General features: G+C 45.6%; 1 protein-coding gene across 4 annotated transcripts; it reads left to right on the top strand.

Annotated features, from left to right (window-relative positions):
• The first annotated feature begins 64 nt into the window (after nt 1-64).
• Nucleotides 65-21,980, top strand: UFSP2 (UFM1 specific peptidase 2). Of its 4 annotated transcripts, none has more exons than XM_075421853.1 (13): nt 98-172; nt 1,504-1,614; nt 1,707-1,785; nt 3,663-3,843; nt 3,926-3,992; nt 10,941-11,098; nt 11,896-12,088; nt 13,595-13,741; nt 14,189-14,353; nt 15,707-15,831; nt 18,599-18,675; nt 20,164-20,288; nt 21,719-21,980. In XM_075421853.1, exons 3-13 carry the CDS (start codon nt 1,722-1,724, stop codon nt 21,803-21,805), a joined length of 1,389 nt encoding a protein of 462 aa, XP_075277968.1. In that variant the 5' UTR covers nt 98-172; nt 1,504-1,614; nt 1,707-1,721; the 3' UTR covers nt 21,806-21,980. The 4 variants fall into 4 exon arrangements, with proteins under 4 accessions (XP_075277967.1, XP_075277966.1, XP_075277968.1 ...); XM_075421854.1 differs by having other exon boundaries at nt 99-172; nt 1,507-1,614; XM_075421852.1 differs by lacking the exon at nt 1,504-1,614 and having other exon boundaries at nt 65-172; nt 10,944-11,098.
• The last annotated feature ends 208 nt before the right edge of the window (nt 21,981-22,188 follow it).

Raw genomic sequence — 22,188 nt, 5'->3', positions numbered from 1 at the left:
ACCGCGGGGGGGGGGGGGGGCGGGGTGCCGGCCGTCACGTGGCTCCCGCCGAACGTTCCTACCGGGGGGCGGGGGGGAAGATTGTCCGCTCCCCCCCTCCCCGAGTTGGGAGCGCGCATGCGTGGGGAGGATGCGGCCGGGCTCGGCCCCTGCTGCGGCGCTGACGGATGTGGTGAGTGCGCCCCGCCCCCGGGGCTCTCACCGGCTGGGGGGGGGCTCCGGGGTAGCGACGGGGCCGGGGTCTTGCCCCATGGGCCCCACGGCCGTTCCTCCTCACACCCCAGCCGGCCGCGGGGGAGCGGCCTGCGGCGCTGCCCCGTCCTGTGGCGAGGGCGTCGGGGCCTCCAGCCCCCGGGGAGCGCGGCCTTGCCGGGGATCCGTGGGTAGACCTGGTCGCCCCGTGGCAAGGCGCCGTCGGGAGGCCGAATCGTCGCCCGCTCCTCCTTCAGAGCTCGGCTTTTCGGTCACGGGCGTTGTTCTTACTGTGTCATAGTCCAAATAAAAAACATCTTCCAGTCAGCCCGGGCAGGCTTTTTTTCCTGCATGCTGGCACTGGTGGAACCTGTACTCCGCGGCCCTGTTAGTGCGGACAGCTGCATAGTCTGAGCTGTTCCGGGGCTGCGCCTCAGGGACCGAAGTGTTAGGCCGTGCTGTCTTGCCTTTTTTGGTTTCTTGGAGTAAGCTTTGGCACTCCAGAATCGTGGAAACCCAACTGTACTTCACCCAAAGCGAAGAGTGTTGACGCTTGTGTTTTCACCAGGCGTTGCATGTCTTTCTATGTATTTCTGATTGGAAAATTAACCCTACATATCACAGAATCACAGAATGGTGGGGGTTGGAAGGGACCTCTGTGGGTCATCTAGTCCAACCCCCTTACCGAAGCAGGATGCTTTCATTTTGATGCTTTCCTTTCATGAATAACAATTGGATTGCACCTGGAAGTTTCCTGTGCTTTGTTACCAAACAGTTACACAGTAACTCTTCCCAAAGGATCTTGGTGTGATTATTCTTGCAGGTGTTGGGCGGGTTATTTTTTTAGAGCAGTTAAGGCTGTGGAGCTTTGCTTTTAGTGAGCTGTTGGGTTGAGCAATACCCACGCTCTTCTGGGCTGTCGCCTTTTCTTCCTCTCCGTCCTGGCACAGCCCCTTGGGTAGCGGCATGTTGAACTTCCCTGGGAGCTGATCTGGCTGAAAAAGTCTCGTCTCAATAAGAGGGCGGTTTTCTATCAGGATGAGCAGGTTTTCTTTCCCTGAAGCTGTGACTTCCTGACCAGGATGAATGCACACTTACAAATGTGCTGAATTACACATGTGCTTAATCTCTGCTCTAATGCTCGGAGCAGTCCTTGGTTTACTTGGACTGGAAGAAGACTCATAAGATGGGATACATGAAATTTGGGTGGAAACAATGACATTTTACCCAAAATATTTGTAAATGATACAAGTATAGAATTAAGACTTTCTTGTTTAGATAGGAAGTGTGTTTTATGGGCTGTGTTTCTAGCAGCACTCATGTAATTGAAGTACCAGCTCTGGCAACTGCGCGCTGCTGTGCCGCTTGCTTCCCTGTTCCTTCGCTGGCCGTTCAGACCCCGAGCAACTGCAGCGATTACCGGTATGCTTGCGTGCTGTAGTATGGTAATTGTAACTGGAGAAAAAGCATGCTGAAACAGCTAATCACTTTTATTGCTTCTTTTTCCTCCTTAGGTAATTCTAGAAGCTATGGACATACTCTTTAGAGTAAGAGGAGGTTTGGATCTTGCATTTCAGCTGGCAACTACTGATGGTGTGTCTATAAGACTACAATATAACAGATTTCTTAACACTGACATAAATAAGCTTTTATTAATTAACTGCTTACAATGTTTATTTTCTTGGCATTTCACCAGATGTTAAGTGCTTCTTCCCAAACCCATGAAGATTAAGTACAAAAAATATTACTCTTTACCTCCATTAATTTTCTGACAGTCTTTCCATTTTTATTTTTGATTTATATTGATATATATTTGATTTTTATTTTAATTTGAAGTAAAGTTTAAATTGGCATTTTTAGGTCATTTTATTTACGTATTTTTCCTGCTTACAGGTATGGTATTGGGATCACTCTTCAGTTTTAATCCAAAATTGACCCTGAAATTCTAAGCAAACAGCATAACTTAATAAATTTGATTACAGCAGGATTATATCAATAATACAGTTTTGAGATTGTGACCTAGTCTTTCTAGAGCAGTGGAGAAGATGAACAAGCTAACTGGTTGCTGAATTTAGGTGGGACTGGCTGCTGCAGTTCCACGGGATAACAAGGGGCCATACTATATGGCGTTAAGAGGCTGCTCTAGTCCCGAGTCCTTACAGTAATGGGAATTTCATTTCAGAAGGTCTGCTCAAGGCTATTGGTGGCCATCGAGCTGTCACAGGGTGGAGTGCAGAAGGAGGGTGTCTTGAGCTCAGCTGTGGCTCGTTTTGCAGTTTAAAGGCACTGTCTTTACTAGAAACTCTGAATTCACTGCTAGTGAACCTTGAAAAGGAATGTTTCAGTTCGTGATGTGGAATAAAAGTATTGAATAGTTTGGCCTAATGCAAAGCAACTTTTTGTGAATTGCATCCTCAGAGAAAAAGTATTTATTTGACTTTGATTACAGTGTAGTGAATTTTAACCACAGCGAAGCAGAGTGATACTGAGGTTGTCCGAGTGCAGCATAATATGCTACAGAGGAATAGTACGTGAATGTGGCGCAGCACTCCTGTGAAGGCAGTGAGGTTTTTCTTTTGGAGGAGACTTAGCTAAATACATTGGGGTTTGTTTGATTTTTCTGATGCTGTAGCTTTTATAGACTGCTAGCACAGAAGTCAACTAATAGTGGCCAAATCTAAGTTAATGTGTTAAAGAAATACAATTCAGCATAGTCTTTAATAGCTTGTTAGGCTTTGTATAGCTTGTTGCATTCAAAGTAATGGTCGTTAATCTCATCGGTGAGGAAAACAATGCTGGTAATGTGCAAAAGTTGCTTTGTCATACCCAGTATGGGTTCAGGCTGTTAAGGAGTGGGTGAGACTGGAGGAAGTCAAGTCGAGCTCCAAAAGACAGACATCTGTACTGGGAGTAAAGATTCAGGCCGACCAGGGTGTGGCTTGCAGTTACAGATGTGCGTTGGCCAAAATTTGGTCTGCAGCTGGAGTGTAGGCCCTGCTTTTCCAAAAACATTGTACATTTTTGGTTTGTATTTCTGGTATGAAGTCAGAAACGTATGACTTGGGTTGAATCTTTCCAGTATTTACTCAAAAGACTAAATATAACCATATATAGAAGTTTGTACATAGAAGTTTGTTTGCAGCTGTGGGCTTGGTTAAGAGTTAGTGATGTGAGAATTGACTACAGTCTGGGTTGTTCTTCTGTAATTCATTCAGCGTTTCATATTTGACAGCATCTGAGAGAAACACTATGCTTTTGTTCAGTCAGGTAGGAGTGGGAATGTTTGAGACAGACCTGCTAAGTGAAATCTTATCTCTGTTTTTGTTTGTATAGCTATTTTCCAGATCATAACAGCGCTTATGTTTTTATTCCAAGTCAAAACATACCATTTTTTTTAACAACGTATGCCCAGCAGCTATAACAAAACTGAGGGAGTTTTCTAGGCTAATTGTATCCTTGTTGTGTTTCAGAGGCATCAACAAAAAAGGCGTTAGGATATGTTTTCAGTGATCTTGCAAACAAACTGTCCTCGGATGTTCTTGTATTAAGAATTTGCCACAGCTCAGTCTATGTGTGGCCTAACAATGGTACGAACACTGTCCCAGAGCTGACTGATGATTCTGCTTGTAAGGAGATAAGACAATTTATACAGTGAGTATAATTTAAAATAGATGGGGTTTTTTAATAGATTAATTTTGCATTATAGAAGTTTCTCTTTCTGTTGATACTTCAGATTTGATCAAGATGATGAGACCAAACGGAAGCTTGGCAAAAAAAAGGATAAAAAGCTGCAAGATACGGTATGTGTCTCACCATGCTAATAAATTATATCACACAGCCTGTCATGTAAGCAGCTTTAGACCTGCCCTCTGTAGGCTTTTCTGTACTGTTTTGGTTTCGGCTGCCGCCGGCAACAAAAGCGCCATGCGGCCGCCCCTCCCCCTGCCGGCATGCGGAGGAGAATGAAAAGAAACAGGCAGAAACTGGTGGGTCGGGATAAGGGCAGTTTAACAGAACAGCAAACAGAGGGAAAACAGGAACAACAACGATACAAATAAGGAGAAAACACAACAACGAACCGTACAACCCAGACAGCCGCTCTCCTGAAACAGGACTGGCGCCGCGCCCCTCCAAGCCATGAGTGAGTTCCCCCCGCGCTCCCCCCCCCCCCCCCCCCCCAGGAACCCAGCGTGATGTCACAGGGTATGGAACTCCGGGCTCTGTTTGGCCAGGTGGGGTCAGCCCCCACCCCCTGGCTGTGCCCCTTCCTGGAGTCCGGTGAAAATTAACCCTGTCCTGGCCAAACCCAGGACATTATCCACCCCTTATTCCATACCATCTACGTCATGCCCAAGTCCCCCATTGTCCAGTTGATCACCACCACTTCTCCTGTCTCCAGATATCATTCCCTTAGTCTATGGATCATCACTCTAAAGTGTCCATTGAGTTCATTTAATCCATGACTTCAGGCTCCATCTGTCGTAATGGTCTTCCGTGGCAGGAGAGGTGATGTGTGGTGATGGGCGGTCACTTGCTGCATCCGGAGCTCACGGCTCATGTATCTGGTGCGGCCCGTGCCCACAGTCTGCAGGAGATGTTGATCTTGATGAAGTTGCTGGATGCCAGTTGTTGAAAACCAGGTCCAGTTCCATCATTGCTGTGCTCTGCTAGGTTTTCATCGAAAAAGTCCATCCTTCTTTAATCTGGAGAATTCTTACTATGCTACTACTGGTACAAAATATAACAATTATAACAGTGATAACAGACAGTGACAGGGTTATTTAACAACTAACTTTATACAATTTATTTATGGACTATTCTCGCCCAAAATTAAATCCCCATGAGGTACACATCGGACTTCCCCATCCTTTCGCATTACCCACCAGGTACACCCAGGTCCTTGAGCAAAAGCAATCCCGCGGACGGGCTTGCCTTTGCCCGAGGCAGGACTAACCCAAACCGTCTTCCCTAACATGTTCCGCATGTGCACTACAGGGATTTTATCCCTTTCTACGGGGCGCTGAGGTTTTGACTGGGCAGGACCAGCCCGGTTGGTGGACCCTCTGGTGTTAACCAACCAGGTGGCCTTTGCTAAATGGGTATCCCAATTTTTGAAAGTCCCACCCCCCATTGCCCTCAAAGTGGTTTTTAGCAGCCCATTGTAACGTTCGATCTTTCCCGAGGCTGGTGCATGGTAGGGGATGTGATACACCCACTCAATACCGTGTTCTTTGGCCCAGGTGTCTATGAGGCTGTTGCGAAAGTGAGTCCCGTTGTCCGACTCGATTCTTTCGGGAGTGCCATGTCGCCACAGGACTTGTTTTTCCAGGCCCAGGATGGTATTCCAGGCGGTGGCATGGGGCACAGGGTAGGTTTCCAGCCATCCGGTGGTGGCCTCCACCATTGTGAGCACATAGCGCTTGCCTTGGCGGGTCTGTGGCAGTGTGATATAGTCAATCTGCCAAGCCTCCCCATATTTATATTTTAGCCATCGTCCTCCATACCACTGAGGCTTTACCTGCTTGGCTTGCTTGATTGCAGCGCATGTTTCACAGTCATGGATAACCTGTGCAATAGTGTCCATGGTCAAGTCCACCCCTCGGTCACGAGCCCATCGGTATGTCGCGTCTCTTCCTTGGCGGCCTGAGGTGTCATGGGCCCACCGAGCTATAAACAGTTCACCCTTATGTTGCCAGTCCAGATCCACCTGAGCCACTTCAATCTTAGCAGCCTGATCTACCTGGTGGTTGTTTTGATGTTCTTCAGTGGCCCGACTCTTAGGGGCGTGGGCGTCCACGTGATGGACTTTTACAACCAACTGCTCCAGCCGGGCAGCAATATCTTGCCACAATGGGGCAGCCCAGATAGGTTTGCCTCTGCGCTGCCAGTTGTTCTTCTTCCATTGCTGCAGCCACCCCCACAAGGCATTGGCCACCATCCAAAAGTCGGTGTAAAGATAGAGCACTGGCCACTTCTCTCGACTGGCAATGTCTAAAGCCAGCTGGATGGCTTTCACCTCTGCAAACTGGCTGGACTCACCTTCTCCCTTGGCAGTTTCTGCGACTTGTCGTGTAGGGCTCCATACAGCAGCCTTCCACCTCCGCTGCTTCCCCACAATGCGACAGGACCCATCCGTGAACAGGGCATACTGTTTCTTATCTTCTGGCAGCTGGTTATACAGTGGGGCCTCTTCAGCACGTGTCACCTCCTCCTCTGGCGATGCTCCAAAATCTTTGCCTTCTGGCCAGTCCACGATTACTTCCAGAATTCCTGGGCGACTGGGGTTTCCCATTCGGGCGCGCTGGGTGATCAGCACAACCCACTTACTGCACGTAGCATCGGTGGCATGATGCGTAGAGGGGACCCTCTCTTTGAACATCCAGCCCAGGACCGGCAATCGTGGTGCTAGGAGGAGCTGTGCTTCAGTGCCGACCACTTCTGAAGCAGCTCGAACGCCTTCATATGCTGCCAGAATCTTTTTCAGTGGGAGTATAGCGGGCCTCGGATCCTTTGTATCCCCGGCTCCAGAACCCCAGGGGTCGACCTCGAGTCTCCCCTGGTGCTTTCTGCCAGAGACTCCAGGTTGGGCCATTCTCCCTGGCTGCGGTGTAGAGCACATTTTTAACATCTTGCCCTGACCGGACTGGACCAAGGGCTATGGCATGAACTATCTCCCGTTTAATCTGTTCAAATGCCTGTCGTTGCTCAGGGCCCCATTCAAAATCATTCTTCTTCCGGGTCACATGGTACAGAGGACTCACAATTTGGGTGTAATTTGGGATGTGCATCCTCCAAAAACCCACAACACCCAGGAAGGCCTGTGCTTCCTTTTTGCTGGTTGGTGGAGACATAGCTGCTATTTTGTTGATGACATCCATTGGGATTTGACGGCGTCCATCCTGCCATTTTATTCCCAAAAACTAGATCTCTTGCGCAGGTCCCTTTACTTTACTTCGCTTAATGGCGAAACCGGCTTTCAGAAGGATCTGAGCTATTTTCTCCCCTTTCTCGAAAACCTCCTCCGCTGTGTCGCCCCATATAATGATGTCGTCGATGTACTGCAGATGTTCTGGAGCTTCACCTTTTTCCAGTGCAGCCTGGATTAGTCCATGGCAAATGGTGGGACTGTGTTTCCACCCCTGGGGCAGTCAATTCCAGGTGTACTGGATGCCCCTCCCGGTGAAAGCAAACTGTGGCCTGCACTCTGCTGCCAAAGGGATGGAGAAGAATGCGTTAGCGATGTCAATTGTAGCGTACCACTTGGCTGCCTTTGACTCCAGCTGATACTGAAGTTCTAGCATGTCTGGCACGGCAGCACTCAGCGGTGGTGTGACTTCATTCAGGCCACGGTAGTCTATTGTCAGTCTCCACTCTCCAGTAGATTTTCTCACTGGCCATATGGGACTATTAAAGGGTGAGCGAGTTTTGCTGATCACTCCTTGACTCTCCAGCTGGCGGATCAGCTGATGAATGGGGAGAAGGGAGTCTTGGTTGGTACGATACTGTCGCCGGTGCACCGTTGTGGTGGCGATGGGTACCTGTTGTTCTTCAACCCTCAGCAACCCCACAACGGAAGGATCCTCCGAGAGACCAGGCAAAATGGACAGCTGTTTAATTTCTTCCGTCTCCACAGCAGCTATGCCAAAAGCCCACCGATACCCCTTTGGGTCCTTGAAATAGCCTCTCCTAAGATAGTCTATCCCAAGGATGCACGGAGCCTCGGGGCCAGTTACAATGGGGTGCTTCTGCCAGTGCTGCCCAGTGAGGCTCACTTCAGCCTCCAGTACACTCAGCTCTTGGGACCCCCCTGTCACTCCCGAAATGCAAATGGGCTCTGACCCTTTGAACTCTGATGGCATTAAAGTACACTGTGCACCAGTGTCCACTAGAGCTTTATACTCTTGTGGATCTGACGTGCCAGGCCACCGAATCTACACCGTCCAATAGACATGGTTGTCCCTTTCCTCCACCTGGCTGGAGGCAGGGCCCCTCTAATCCTCGTCAGAGAATTTGCTGCTCACCTGCTGTAAAAATGACTTGGAGGTCCCCTCCAGAGGATTGGAATCAAGGTCAAACTGTCTACCTGGTCTGGAGAGCTGGCTGCTGGAAACTGGAGCGGCACTTTTCCTAATAGAATCCCCTTTGGTGATTGTTTTACCTCGCAACTCACGTACTCGTGCCTCTAGACTTGAGGTGGGTTTTCCATCCCACTTCCTCATGTCCTCTCCGTGGTCACGCAGGTAGAACCACAGGGTGCCCCGGGGTGTATAGCCTCTGTATTCCCTCTCCTGAGCAGAGAAACGCCTGCCCCTAATAGCTGAGATGCGGGCCCACACAGGTGGGGAGTAGGACATATCCTCTTTGAATTGCTGGAACTGTTGGGACAATTTATTCACAGCTGAGACAAGGGAGGAAGACAGACTTTCCTCATATTGGCGGAGTCTGACAGCCACCTCGTCCACTGTTGGTGCCTCTTTACCTTTCCAGTTTACAACTGTCAGTGAGTTGGCATGTGAGGAGGGTGCGCTCCGCACAAACTTCCTCCACATGGATTGTGAGCACTGGAGTTCATCTGGGTCTGTGGGTACCTGCTCATCGTCTGTGTCACAGTAAACCAGCTCCCGCACAGCTAATTCCCTCAAGTACTGAATACCCCTTTCCATATTGGTCCACTTGCCAGGATAGCATACAAAATCGTCACTGAAGGGGTATCTCTCCCTCACGCCTGACAGAAGTCTCCTCCAGAGGCTGAGGATTTGTTCCTTTTTCCCAATGGCCTTGTCAATGCCCCCGTCCCTGGCCAGGGATCCTAGCTGCTTGGCTTCCTTGCCCTCTAATTCCAAGTTGCTGGCCCCGTTATCCCAGCACCGCAGCAGCCAGGTGGCAATGTGCTCTCCTGGGTGGTGGCTGAAGTCTTTCCGCATGTCTCGCAGCTCGCCCAGGGACAGGGTCCGGGTGATGATCTCTATCTCCCGTGATGACCCTGGCTCATCGTCATCCCTCCCGGAGCGATCTGCTCTCTTTGCGTCTTTCTTTAGTTTTACAGGGGCGACTGCTACCGGCACAGGTTGGTCATTGGGCTCAGCCACGCTGCCTGCAGCTGGAGCTGGGGCTGGAGCAGCTGCTGTGCCTGCCAGGGAAACCGAGGCAGACCCTGCAGCTGTGGCAGCGGCGGTGCCGATCTGGGGGGCTGTGACTGCCTGCTGGGCTGGAGGGGCTGCAGGGCCGGCTGGGGGGGGCAGCGCCAGTTGCAGCGCCTGCCGCTTCGTTTCCCCCCCTTTCCCCTTTAAGGCACTGAAGAGTGTTGAACATGGCTCGGTAGGCATGGGCCAGACCCCAGCACATTGTGGTGATCTGTGTCTCTCTGGAGTTCCCAGGGTGGCAGCACACTTTTTTCAGATATTTTACCAGATTGTCCAGATTCTGTATTTGTTCAGGGGTGAGTTTAAAACACACCGCAGGTGCCCACTGCTCTAGACATCTGCCCATGCTGTCCCACACACCCAGCCACTCACAGCTATCCAGCCCCGGGGCAGGTCTCTGCAGGATGTTCTTAACGACTTGCTTAACCCTAAACAAAACCCAGAACCCGTTCAGGAGGCATAACAAAAGGAGAGTGCTGCCCTGAGCATCCCACGGTACTCAAAAGCAGTTAGGACCAGCCTGAGGAAGAGAGGGGGGGCGAAAGAGTGGGGGAAGGTATCCCCTTCGGTTTTCCCCACAGACTGGGTTTGATTATTAACCAAATCTAAGACATAGGATCCGAGGTACGGAAATGACCGCAGTGCCGCATGCAAATACAAGACTAATTTCATGCACAGTGATGTTATCATATCATAAGTCGATATCGTACAGTACAGCAAAATCATCATCTTAATCCTTTTTCCAGTGATGATGAACAGCATGGCAGTAAACACATACTGCAAATAAGGGTTCAAAAACCACAGCCATCTAAACAAAGTCAGCAACATTTTTACCGGCGACTATTTAACTAACACAGAAAAATGCCTATAACAAAATTTAACAAAATCTAAGAAAGCAGTTTTAACACCCGCTGCTCAGCCCTGCCGTTATCCCCACCCCACGTTGGGCGCCAATTAAATGTTTTGGTTTCGGCTGCCGCCGGCAACAAAAGCGCCACGCGGCCGCCCCTCCCCCTGCCGGCGTGCGGAGGAGAATGAAAAGAAAGAGGCAGAAACTGGTGGGTCGGGATAAGGGCAGTTTAACAGAACAGCAAACAGAGGGAAAACAGGAACAACAACGATACAAATAAGGAGAAAACACAACAACGAACCGTACGACCCAGACAGCCGCTCTCCCGAAACAGGACCGGCGCCACGCCCCCTCAAGCCGCGAGTGCGTTCCCGCCGCGCCGCCCCCCCCACCAGAACCCAGCGTGACGTCACATGGTATTGCTCTGTTTGGCCAGGTGGGGTCAGCCCCCACCCCCTGGCTGTGCCCCTTCCTGGAGTCCGGTGAAAATTAACCCTGTCCTGGCCAAACCCAGGACATGTACACAAATAAACATTGATGTGACTTAAAAGAATCATTTTAAAGTCATTGAGACTCAATGTGAATGCAGAGATCCATCTACAGTACATCAGTAGAAGTTTCTATAACATCCCTAGTTTTTTTTTAACCCAAGTATTTCATTACTGAGTGTAGATATTTAGTATCAAAGCCTTACTTGTGCCTTGCTGGTACACGTGGTGTTGGAGACATACTGTTGGTGTCTTCATTCTCCGCAGCAGGAGATAGTCAACATAGACCTCATGTTGGAAATGACGTCTTCGCTACCTGCTCTGGCTCCAGTCATTGAAAGGGAAAATAAGGAACACCACTACATTAATATGACGTTACCAGTTGATGTTGTTGTATCAGTTTCTCCAGAAGAAACATGGGGAAAGTAAGTGTTATCCCGAACTTGTAACTTTTCAGCTTAATTTCTGCTTTTTCTTGAAATAATGCGGTAAAGCTATATCATTAATCAGTTTAATGAAGTAGCACATAGTATTTTTGTAATGAAATTTAACTGTGTAAATAAAAGCTCCTGTAGGCAGCTGTAAGATTTAATGATCTTGAGACACAATCCTTTTGCTATTTACAAAAAATCCAGTTTATCAATGTCTGATAGTTTTGATAACTCATAACCATGGCTTAGCAAGGAATGCAGAAGGTTGGGAAAATGTTCTAAAAATTCTTGTGTAAGCGTGTGAGTGTGTATAAAAGTGAGAGCTGGAGTGTATTTGATGAGTCTTTGTAGTCTGAGTACTATGTTAGGGGCTGCAGCTGGGTAGGTGAACATGGAAAATGTTAGAGTCTTCCTCTGTATTTTTTCCTTGCATTTATTCTGTCGAATTTGACTCTGAAGGATGCTAAATGCGGTGAATAAAATGCAAAAAAACCCCTGTGGAGTCATATGTGTAACTTTTATTTTGGCAAATGCTCGTAATGGTTGTGTTTCTGGTATGAGACCAGGGAACCTGCATTTTGAGGGTTGGATCCCTAGGGAGTAGAGATGTGCTTTGAGTAAAGCACTGTGAGGTTCTGTCTTTCTCTGTGGGAGTGGAAGCATGGAAACAGTTATACGACACTTACATGCATATTTGTACCTGGTCTGATGAACTTAGTATCAGAGCTACGAGAGAAAAAAATCCACCATCGCTGTTTTACTTCTTAAATATTCTCCCATATACTTTTCAGGGTACAAAATCTCCTGGTGAAAGCAATTCACAGGCAATTAACTGACATGGAAAGATGTATCATGAAATATATGAAGGGAACATCAATTGTGGTACCGGAACAGTTTCATTTCATGTTACCAGGAAAAAATCACCTTGTAACAATCTCGTATCCTACAGGTATTTCAGATGACCAACTGGAAAGTTACAGAAAGGTAAAGCCAACAAATACTAACAGAATCTGCGCTTTTTTTTTTTTTTTTTTTAAATTATCAATGTAACTGAAGCAGTGGTAAAGCTTTTCATTTAGCCAAAGTGGAATAAATACTAACAGATACTGCTATTTTTTTAAAATTTATTTTTATTATAACTGAATCAGTATATGGAATGTGGAAGCTTGTTTTATTAGAATTTATTTTATAAATTGTTTCAGATCTCATTTTTGTAAGGGAACAGCAGAAACATTAGAACTACATAGGATTTGTTTTAAATAGATTTTATCTAAATTATACTTCTGGTACTGTATTCTTTGAATTTCTCCGCTTCCACGGTAGAATATCAGATTACTTGTAGCATGTTACTGCTTTCAGGCTTGAACATGTGTCCTGAAAAGGTTGGGGTTTTTTGGTTTGGTTTTGTTTCTTTCTTGGGGTTGCGTGGTGTTGGGGTTTTGTTTCTTTGTGTTGGGGGGTGCTGCTTTTTGTGGCTCACAGCTGACCCACCAGCCTTAGCTAGCTTTTGTTTGGTTGGGTTTTGCCCTCTGGGTTGGCTCATCTAGAAAAAGGAATAGGGATGAGGTGGGAGAACGTTCGGATGTGGCAGTCCTTTGGGATCGAGGCGTGTGCCTGGCTGATACCAGCTCGGCTCACACGGTTACGCATGCTGAGAGTGGGGAGAGAATCTTCTACTGCCTTTAGAGGTGTAGAAGCTGTGGGGATTTGTCATTTTCTTCTTCCACGTGAAGCATTACTGGGCGTACAAAACCTGATCTGTCCCTTGCATTTGTGGAGGCCTCGGGCACTGGTGGCACGTGAAGTCTTTCCTGCTGTCTGTCCTCTGTTTGCTCTTACCCACCGATTGCTGAGTGGTGCTGCAGCTGGTGTAGTTGGGTTTGGTGCTGGGTCATCTGTGTACAATGTATTACCTGTGTTACACACACTGGCCTAGGTGAGATCATCATTCCTTTCACTGTGAGGTCTGGGAAATAAGACAATATATCTCTTTAAATGTGGCTGCTGAGTCATAAACAGAGAGATTTAAAAATACTGAATCTGCTTAAACCATAAGCTCAGTGTCTTTGCCTTGCCTCAGTATGTGGTATTTGTATGTCTTCAATATTAAAATTATAATTCAGAATGTGTGTAGCTATACTACTACATAGGTAAAACTGTAATCCTTTTCTGTTATGGTGTAGTTTATCATACTGTCCGAAGACACTTGTCACTCAGGATATCAGCGGTGGGGCTCCAGCGGCAGGCGTTAAGTAACAGGACCGCATCAAATAGCGGGCCCTTCAGATACGCAGTGAGCCTGCGTGAGCTGCCCTTGAGGGGCGAGGTCTAGTAGTAAACATACAGTGCTTAATTAAGCAGGTTTTAGAATATTAATTTGCTAAACTATGCTGTTAAAATTCTTTATGTCTTTGTTGTTACTTACAATGTGATTTCTTCTAATCCCAAATTTGAATTGTGCTGTTTATTTTTGTTCTAACTTGCATGTAGGAATTGCACGGGTTATTCAGTCTGCCTTGTGACAGACCGTATTTCAAGAGAGCAAACGCTTATCATTTTCCCGATGAGCCATATAAAGATGGATATCTCAGAAATCCACATTTACATCTTAATTCACCTGGTATGGAGTCTGGTATGGTAAGTTTAAATTGAAAATAAGAAAGTACTTTTTATTTTACTTGAGATTTGTTGTTAAGTAATTTAGATGGTCAATATTGTGTAGATGAGAAAGTGAAGTAAATGACTTGGCCTTTTGAGCAAAGGGGCTTCTCTGCACAAAATGGCATTGCTGTAATTGTATTTGCCCCAGAGAAACTGAGTTTTCTTGGAAAAGGATGTAGACGTTTTTAGAGTGTATTTCGAAAGTCTCTCAGAGCCAAGACAAAAAACTAAATCTATGAACAGAGATGTTTAGGACACAAAAACAGGGGGAGGATTCGTGTGTGAATAACAACCCTTCAATTCTTCCAGAGATTTGCAATCTCCAGCTGAAAGCTTTCACAGTGCAAGTGACAAGCCCTGCAACTTCTCTGAAAACTGATGCAGGTGTGCTCAGACTAATTGGTGTTATCTCTCTCTGTGCAGGTGTATTTAGTACACGGTGTGTACAGCTATCACCACTATCTGCAGGATCGGGTCGATGACAGTGGGTGGGGCTGTGCCTATCGCTCTTTGCAGACAATCTGTTCTTGGTTCAAGCACCAAGGATACGTTGATACACCTATACCGACACACAGGGAAATTCAACAGGTACGGAACATTGAGGCTGATGAATTTTTTATGCATATTTGTCTAGAAAAGTTTGTATTGATTGTTTTTAAAATATCAAATTCATATATTTTAGACTTCAGATTTGTGTGGTGTTTTTAATTTGTCTCTTAAATTGAACGACAGTAGTTCCAAACTACTATTTTTAACAAGCTTTATTACAGGAGTTCTGCCTCCAAATGTTTATCAGTGCCAAGTGATGTTATCTGTACAAATGAGACTCATTAAAATAGTCTTCTAAATATTTACTTGGATTAATGTTCTATAAGAAACCCAGATTATGACACTTTCACTGGTTTTGCCAAATGAAAGAAAACAAAGAACCCAATGTGTCCTAGTAAATTGGTTTTAAAACTGACTTTTGTCTTCAGTGACAGTAGGATTAGTCCCCAGATGCTACGCGTTAATTTACTGCTTGCTTTTGCAACTCTGCCTTTGAGAGTAGTGGGCTTTTCCTGGTTTTCAAACTCTCCTTCGTTTGTCTTGCTATTGTGAGGTTTGAATGAATCCCTGAATGTGTTTGTCTGTTAACAGCACTGAAGAAAAACTGTGGGCTTGGGCAGCTAATACTGTGTGCCTAGCCAGAAACACCGCAGTTATCTTCAGGCTTCTATAAATAGTTCTTTGCGCTATATTTATTTACTGAACACTTTTGCAAAGTTTGATTCAGTCCATAAAGCAACTTCCATCGCTTAACTACTTGAGTAGTTACAACTGCATTTCCTGAACGTTTCTCAGTCCACACCTAAACCTGAAAGCAACCAAAGTCCATACACTCCTGGAGTGTTTTGAGACATCTAGAAGAGGGCAGTAGCCTTCAGGAGCCCTTGTGGGCTTTGTATCCTGAGTGGAGAAGGCCCCTCTCAAGGCTACATGTAACAATAAGCCCCAGAAAGGAGAATAGTTTAAAATAAACCACACCCTTCTGAGTACTTCAGTGGCCTCTTCCTCGGAGCGCTATTTTGTGGATCCTTTTCTGAGACGCTTTGAACGGACATCCAGGTACTTCAGTCTGTGAGGTGGATTCTGCCGTGCAATTGATGCACTCCGGTATTAGAGAGCTCAGTGCTCGCCGTCCCAGCATGAAGTCGGGCTGCGGACCTGGGGTCACATTCTGTGCTCGTGGGCCACTCGTATGAGTGGCCACGTGCCATTTCCAAAACAGAACCGCAGTGAATGAGTTCAACATCTCTTTGTCTGCTCTTAACCGGCTAGGTTCAAAACATATTCCCATATATATATATAAAAAACCCAACCTTTTTCACAAAAAGTTCTGGAATTGCCTGCTATACGTGGTTGACACTTGTTTTCCTTCTTCATCGTGATGCTGCAAAGGCACTGGTCGATGCTGGAGACAAGCCTGCGGCATTTGTTGGGTCACGGCAATGGATTGGTTCGATTGAGGTACAGCTGGTTTTGAATCAGCTTTTTGGAATAACATCAAAAATACTATTTGTCAGGTAAGAATCAATATCTGTTTAATAGCTCAGTAATTACTAAAAAGACTGAAGGCCGTAAAATGAAAATTACCATTACCATACATGGGATAATGGAGATAATAAAAGAGATAATAAATCTTTTAAGGGTTCCTTCTTCATAAATCCTGCATTCCTGCCTGTGGTTGTGCTAAGTGCTTACAAATGAAGGTGCTGCTAAATTTCTTGTGGGCTTGGGATTCCAGTTTGCAGTTGCTATAAATTGCTTAATGATACGCAAAGTGATGTGGAATTTGGCCTGCTTCTTTGCACCACAGACCTAACTTGTGGAGTGGGCACGCAGGCTGGCGGTCAGAGCGAGCTGAGTGCACGCTGACAGGGAGCGACTGCTTTGTCCACAGAGCTGACCCGTCAGTTCAGGGTTGAGGCAAATCGCTGAGCGGCCTGGAAATGGTGTTCTCTTTCTGGGTTCGTGTGATGGATAAAACAAGGGATTTGTTTCCATTCTGACAACCTGACGCTCTTATACACCCTACAAGATATTTTTGTGAGAAAGACAATAATGTTCAGCATTTATCAGAAGTAAAATCACTGGATTTTTACCATTTAGGCAGCACTAAGCAAACTAACAAATCCCTGAATGTGTTGTGATAAACACAGTCATGAAATAAAGAATATATACTAACTTACCATGTGTGAAAATGCTAGTCAAACAAAATACTGCTCCCGAGTTACGTTTATTGAGAGTAAATTCTGCTGCAGATATTCTAAAAGAGCATGTGACCATGGTGATTCTTAATGGTAGGAAAATAGTTCAGTTCTTCAATATTTTGTAAAGCTTGATATAGCCATTTTTAATCTTTTTTGTTCCAGAGCTTATATTTACAGATGATCCTCCTATTATTTATAGCAGCTGTGACAGGCCCTGCCAGTATGAAGGTTTTTATTCCTGTGCATAAGAATATAGAATAGATTCCTTTGTGAGCTGAGTAGAATTGCTCGTAGTGCTGCTACAAGGGAGCACCAGTTGTTTTTTTTTCCAGGATTATGAAAAGCCAGCATCACTGCCATGCTGAGCAGAAGAAATGTCCTGCAGCTTCTTCAGCTGGTCACTGGCAGTGGAGAGCATTTTTGTCTCGGGTTTATTTCCAGCTAGCACCTCTAACTCTTTATGGAAATAAGACTTCACAGCTGCACCAGCAACACTGGTACTGAATCCATTCTTGTAAATGCACCGTTTCCCAGAGTTCCAGTTCTGCATCTAATCCATCTCTCCAGGAACTTGAGAAGCAGGCACACAGGCTTTCTTTGGCTTTTCAAAGGGTTATCCACCATATGAAGAAATACAAAGACAAGATATTAAAAATATCTGTGTTAACTTCCTTGTGTAGTGTCTGTCACCACTCTTGGGAGTGCTGTCAGTCTTCTGAGGGGAACAGCGGTCTCCGTTAGACCTATGTCTTCAGCACTGACTCCTGGAGTTACGTGCCTGTGCATGCCTTTCTCTTCCATGTAGAGTGCTTTTGTCTGTGGCTGGTCCCTGGAGTTGAAAAGGACAGCAAGGCTATAACAAAGCTAAGCTCGGTGTTGCTTTGAACAGGTTACTAATGTTATTGGAGATTTGATTTGTAAAGCCAGCTTTGGGTATGAGTACTGCGATTGCTTGTGCAGTTACAGTGGAAGCCTATCTTCAGAGATGTCATTACAGGCGCTGATAAGGGCATTTTATTTTTGTTACGTTCCTGATGAAGTTCTGTTACTTCAGGCTCCCCTATGCTGATGGAGCCGCTGGGGCTCACCAGCTGTCCCCACGGTGGGAGACGAGCTGCGGGAGCTGGGTGACTCCGGGCGCTCCAGTGGCAACGAGGCTTCCAGCAGATTCACTGGCCCAGCCAGAAGCTGTACACTGCATTAAACTTTTTTGCAGATTGCCCCAGGGTGTTTACACAGAAAAACTCTAAGCTGCTTTCTAATCAGTTAACTATGCAGTTAACGAGTATAATAACCAGTACAGGCTTGGGGCGGACCTGCTGGAGAGCAGCTCTGTGGACAGGGACGTGGGTGTCCTGGTGGATGACAGGCTGACCGTGAGCCAGCAGTGTGCCCTGGCTGCCAAGAAGGCCAATGGCATCCTGGGGTGCATTAGGAGGAGTGTGGCCAGCAGGTCGAGGGAGGTTCTCCTTCCCCTCTACACTGCCCTAGTGAGGCACCATCTGGAGTACTCTGTCCAGTTCTGGGCTCCCCAGTTCAAGAAAGATGAGGAGCTACTGGAGAGAGTCCAGCGGAGGGCTGCAAGAATGGTGAGGGGACTGGAGCATCTCTCCTACGAGGAAAGGCTGAGGGAGCTGGGCTTGTTCAGCCTGAAGAGGAGAAGGCTGCGAGGGGACCTAATAAATGCTTATAAATATCTCAAGGGTGGGTGTCAGGAGGATGGGGCCAGACTCTTTTCAGTGGTGCCCAGCGACAGGACAAGGGCCAACGGGCACAAACTGAAGCACAGGAAGTTCCACCTGAACATGAGGAAGAACTTCTTACCTCTGAGGGTGACGGAGCACTGGAACAGGCTGCCCAGGGAGGTTGTGGAGTCTCCTTCTCTGGAGATATTCAAGACCCACCTGGACGCGGTCCTGTGCAGCCTGCTGTAGGTGACCCTGCTTCGGCAGGAGGGTTGGACTAGATGACCCACAGAGGTCCCTTCCAACCCCGACCATTCTGTGATTCTTTGATAATGGTTCATTAGAGAAGTAAGCCTAGTGAGAATGACCAATCTATTGCTGTTTTTCTTACCTAGCCAGGGTTCTGAGCTAGCGTTGCAGGGGAGAGAGCTTGCGAATCATTTCAAGACTGAGGGAACTCCAGTTATGATCGGTAAGTGCTCGAGTGTCGAAGAATGCCAATGAAAGCGCGTGGCCTCCCAAGGCTGAATTTCATTTCCACTAGAACTCATTCTGTTTACTGTACAAGAGATAATCAAAACTCTAGATGAATTAAAAAATCATGCTTTTCCCAAAGGAACCTGGGAAACGATACCGTTTGGTCTGGCTGGTATCTTTTCACTCAGAATTCCTCCCAAGCTCAGTATTAAACCTGGTAATGAAACTCGATCCTAATTGTCTCGGTGTTCTTAAAAGCTGCTGTTCAAGTCAGAACTCGAGAGCACAAGTTCATACACTTCCCCAAAACTTCCCATCGCAGAAGAGTTACATGGGAAGAGCATCTGGAAGAAGTTTATCTGGCTTTGAAGAGAAGAGTATTATCCAAATTCTTTTAAGACCAGTCTTAATAATCTGGAATGTTGGTAACACCAGAAATGCCATTCGTAAGAACACCGTAACTTTAATTGAACTCTTTCCAACACATCTGTGGTTTAGAAAGTGAAGAATATTGAAAATATCATTCTTACCTTTAATAAAATTTTAATTTTGGCAATTTTTGCAATCCGTATTTGGCACTCCATACCTATAGTGTTACTCTCTCAAACGAGAGGTGCCAGAAGTCCAGATTTTGGTATGAAATATTCTTGGCCTTTCAGCACCCGTTCTGTCTGAATTTCAAGAACTTAGAATCCTATACTGAAAAATGTTTTGGTCTGTAACTTAATCCTTCCCTCTAATGCTCTCTTGTAGATTGGTTTAATTTTTGTTTTTGTTGGAGCGGCCGAGGTTGGCTTTTTGGGGTGGGTTTGGGGGATTTTTTTTTTTCTTTTTTGCTTCTGTTCTGTTGGGGGTTTTTGCAATTCCTGTCTGTTGTATGGAGTCATTACTGCAATATCCCACGGGCGCCAGCTCCTCGTGCTGCCTGAAAGAAACCCGCAAGAGCCAGCTCATCGAAACACCCCCTTTCCCTGTTTGCAGCTTAGAGGAAGGGGAGTCAGAAATTACTTCTCTGCCCCTAATATCCATTGGTGGAACTTAGTAGACAGCAGCAGATAACCCTTATCCAGAAATTTTGGTTTCTGTTTGAATTTTAGTCCTTTTACAGTGAGGAGGTTTTCCAGATTCCTTTTCTACAGTTGAATTCCTTTAAAGAAAAAGCGAGTAAAACAGATGTTGGAAATATTCTTGACGTCATCTGGTGGACGCGTTGAGGATTTAAGCCACCTTACTGACATAGAAGAAATTTGGAAAGTAAATTCTTTAGCTGTAGTAAGTAAAGTAAAATAAGTAATCTTCCCTAGCTGTAGTAAAGATACGCAGTTTAATACCGTGAAGAATCTCATGCAGGACAGCTTCAGAATCATTCTGATAACCAAGCTAATCTGTTAATAGAAAGCGTTGATGTACTTTTATTTTCGATTTGCACATTTAGACCATCTCGGTGAAAAATCTTTAGCAATTTGTGTTCCTCCTGTTTTAGGTGGAGGTGTCTTGGCTCACACAATATTAGGAGTGGCTTGGAATGAGGTTACAGGGCACATCAAGTATTTGATTCTAGACCCACATTACACTGGAGGAGAAGATCTGCATGTTATTTTGGAAAAGGTAAGGCTTGATGCACGCATATAGATACACGTGTATGTATATACATATATTTTGGCTTTAAAGAAATAATGTACAGCCAAATACAACCTGGCTGTTCTGTTGCTCCTCCGTTCCTCACGGAGGAGGTGCTGATCCCAGTTAACCTGTGTATGAGCTACTTAGTGTCTGAAACTTTATGTCTTTGGAGAGGATACGTTTGGTCAGCAACTACATAAAGTTGTTATAGTACAAAGAAATGCTCCTTACTGTCTCTGAATTAAACAGTGTTGCCTTTTACCCAGTAGTATATACAATAAATACATTTGGTATTTTGAATGGAACAGAAAAATCTGTTCAGCCTGTAAAATGCTGTTACTGAAGCAGAGAAGATAACCATTTATTTAAAATTTTTTTAAAAAAAATTTAAACATCCAACACAAGGCATTCTCAGATCAGGCCTTGAACTGAGTTTAAAGGGCGGGTACTGAGTGGTTTTGAAAATCTGGGAAAACTCTAAAGAACTAAAGGGTTTGTAATGTTATTTCCATATTTAAAGCTACTAAAGGGATGATGTAGCACGTTACAAAACAGTAAACAGTGTCAGAAACTGGAACTGTGAAAGTGGCTAAATCGTCCTGTAGGTGTGAAGTAATCAATTACTTTTCTGTTCTTCATATGAAGTTGCAAGTAAGACTTTTATTTCGTATCTTTTTTTAATACCCTTGGGTTGGGCTCAACTAGAAAAGCTGTTGGAGAAACATTTTGCTAGCCCCGTAATGATCAAAACTTGAAATGAATACAGAAAGAAACCATTTCCAAAGAGCACACAGAACCAAAGGCTGTTTCAGCTACGAGGCGTTCAGGAATGCTCCAGGAGGATAAAATACGAGCAGAACTCCCCTTCCTCATCAGAAGTGGCAGGGGAGGAACTGAGGTGGGCCAAAAGTTTGTGGGTCTTCTCTTCAAAAACACCTCACACCATTACGTGGTACTCCGCAAACCTGAGAGCTTGGTTAGACTGTTCTGCTAAATCACAATCCAGAGCACAGCTTTTGACATGAAGAGCTCTGTCTGGCTCTGAAACAACAGCTGCTGCCAAAGCGGGCAAGGATCCTTCAGGACAAGAGAGGTGGAAACTGTGGGGATGAGAGAGTTTCGGAATAGCGTTAGTTTCTCTGTAGAAGGTGGGGGGATGGGGGGCAAAGAGATGCTGCTGCTGCTTAGGAAGTGAGCCAGGGTGGGGGAGAGAGACTCCGTACGGGGTTTTCCGTTGGTGCGTTTCCAGGCACACAGAGAACTTCCTGAACATGGTGCAGCATTGCATTCTGTAGATACTTGAAAATAATTCCTACATCTTAGATTAATATGAGTAAAATAGATCCAATAGCAGTAGATAGGAAAAACAGAATTCCTATTAGATTTAAACGCTGTCTTGCTTTTTTCTTGGACAGGGCTGGTGTGGATGGAAGGGCCCGGAGTTCTGGAGCAAGGACGCCTACTACAATCTGTGCCTACCTCAGCGACCAAAAACTATTTAAATTCTGCTCTTACGGTGGAACATGCTAAGCCAGAATACTAGCTGATCGAGATATAACTGTCTTGTTGTTTATCAGAATAATGCTTTAAGTCAGTCAAAACCTAGCTGAAATAGAAATGTTGCTTGAGTAATTTAAATTATGAATTTACTTTTTAAATTAAACCCTCTAAAAATAAGAGTTCTGCTATGAACTGTATTTCTTACGAATATATTTATTAAGTGACTAATACTGTTTTCTTTTGGCTAGGACAACTTTGTTTATGTAGCATTTTTTATTATGCGAAATTATTTACAGATTAAATGCCCAGTCCTTTTATTTTTATGGAATTCTTTCTTGCCAAAAGGAGGAACTGTCCCGTGCCTGTCAGGTTCCATACAGCCAGC

This window comes from Opisthocomus hoazin, chromosome 5, assembly GCF_030867145.1.
Source record: "Opisthocomus hoazin isolate bOpiHoa1 chromosome 5, bOpiHoa1.hap1, whole genome shotgun sequence".
NCBI classification, from domain to species: domain Eukaryota; kingdom Metazoa; phylum Chordata; class Aves; order Opisthocomiformes; family Opisthocomidae; genus Opisthocomus; species Opisthocomus hoazin.
This window is presented reverse-complemented; position numbering and strand designations above follow the sequence as displayed.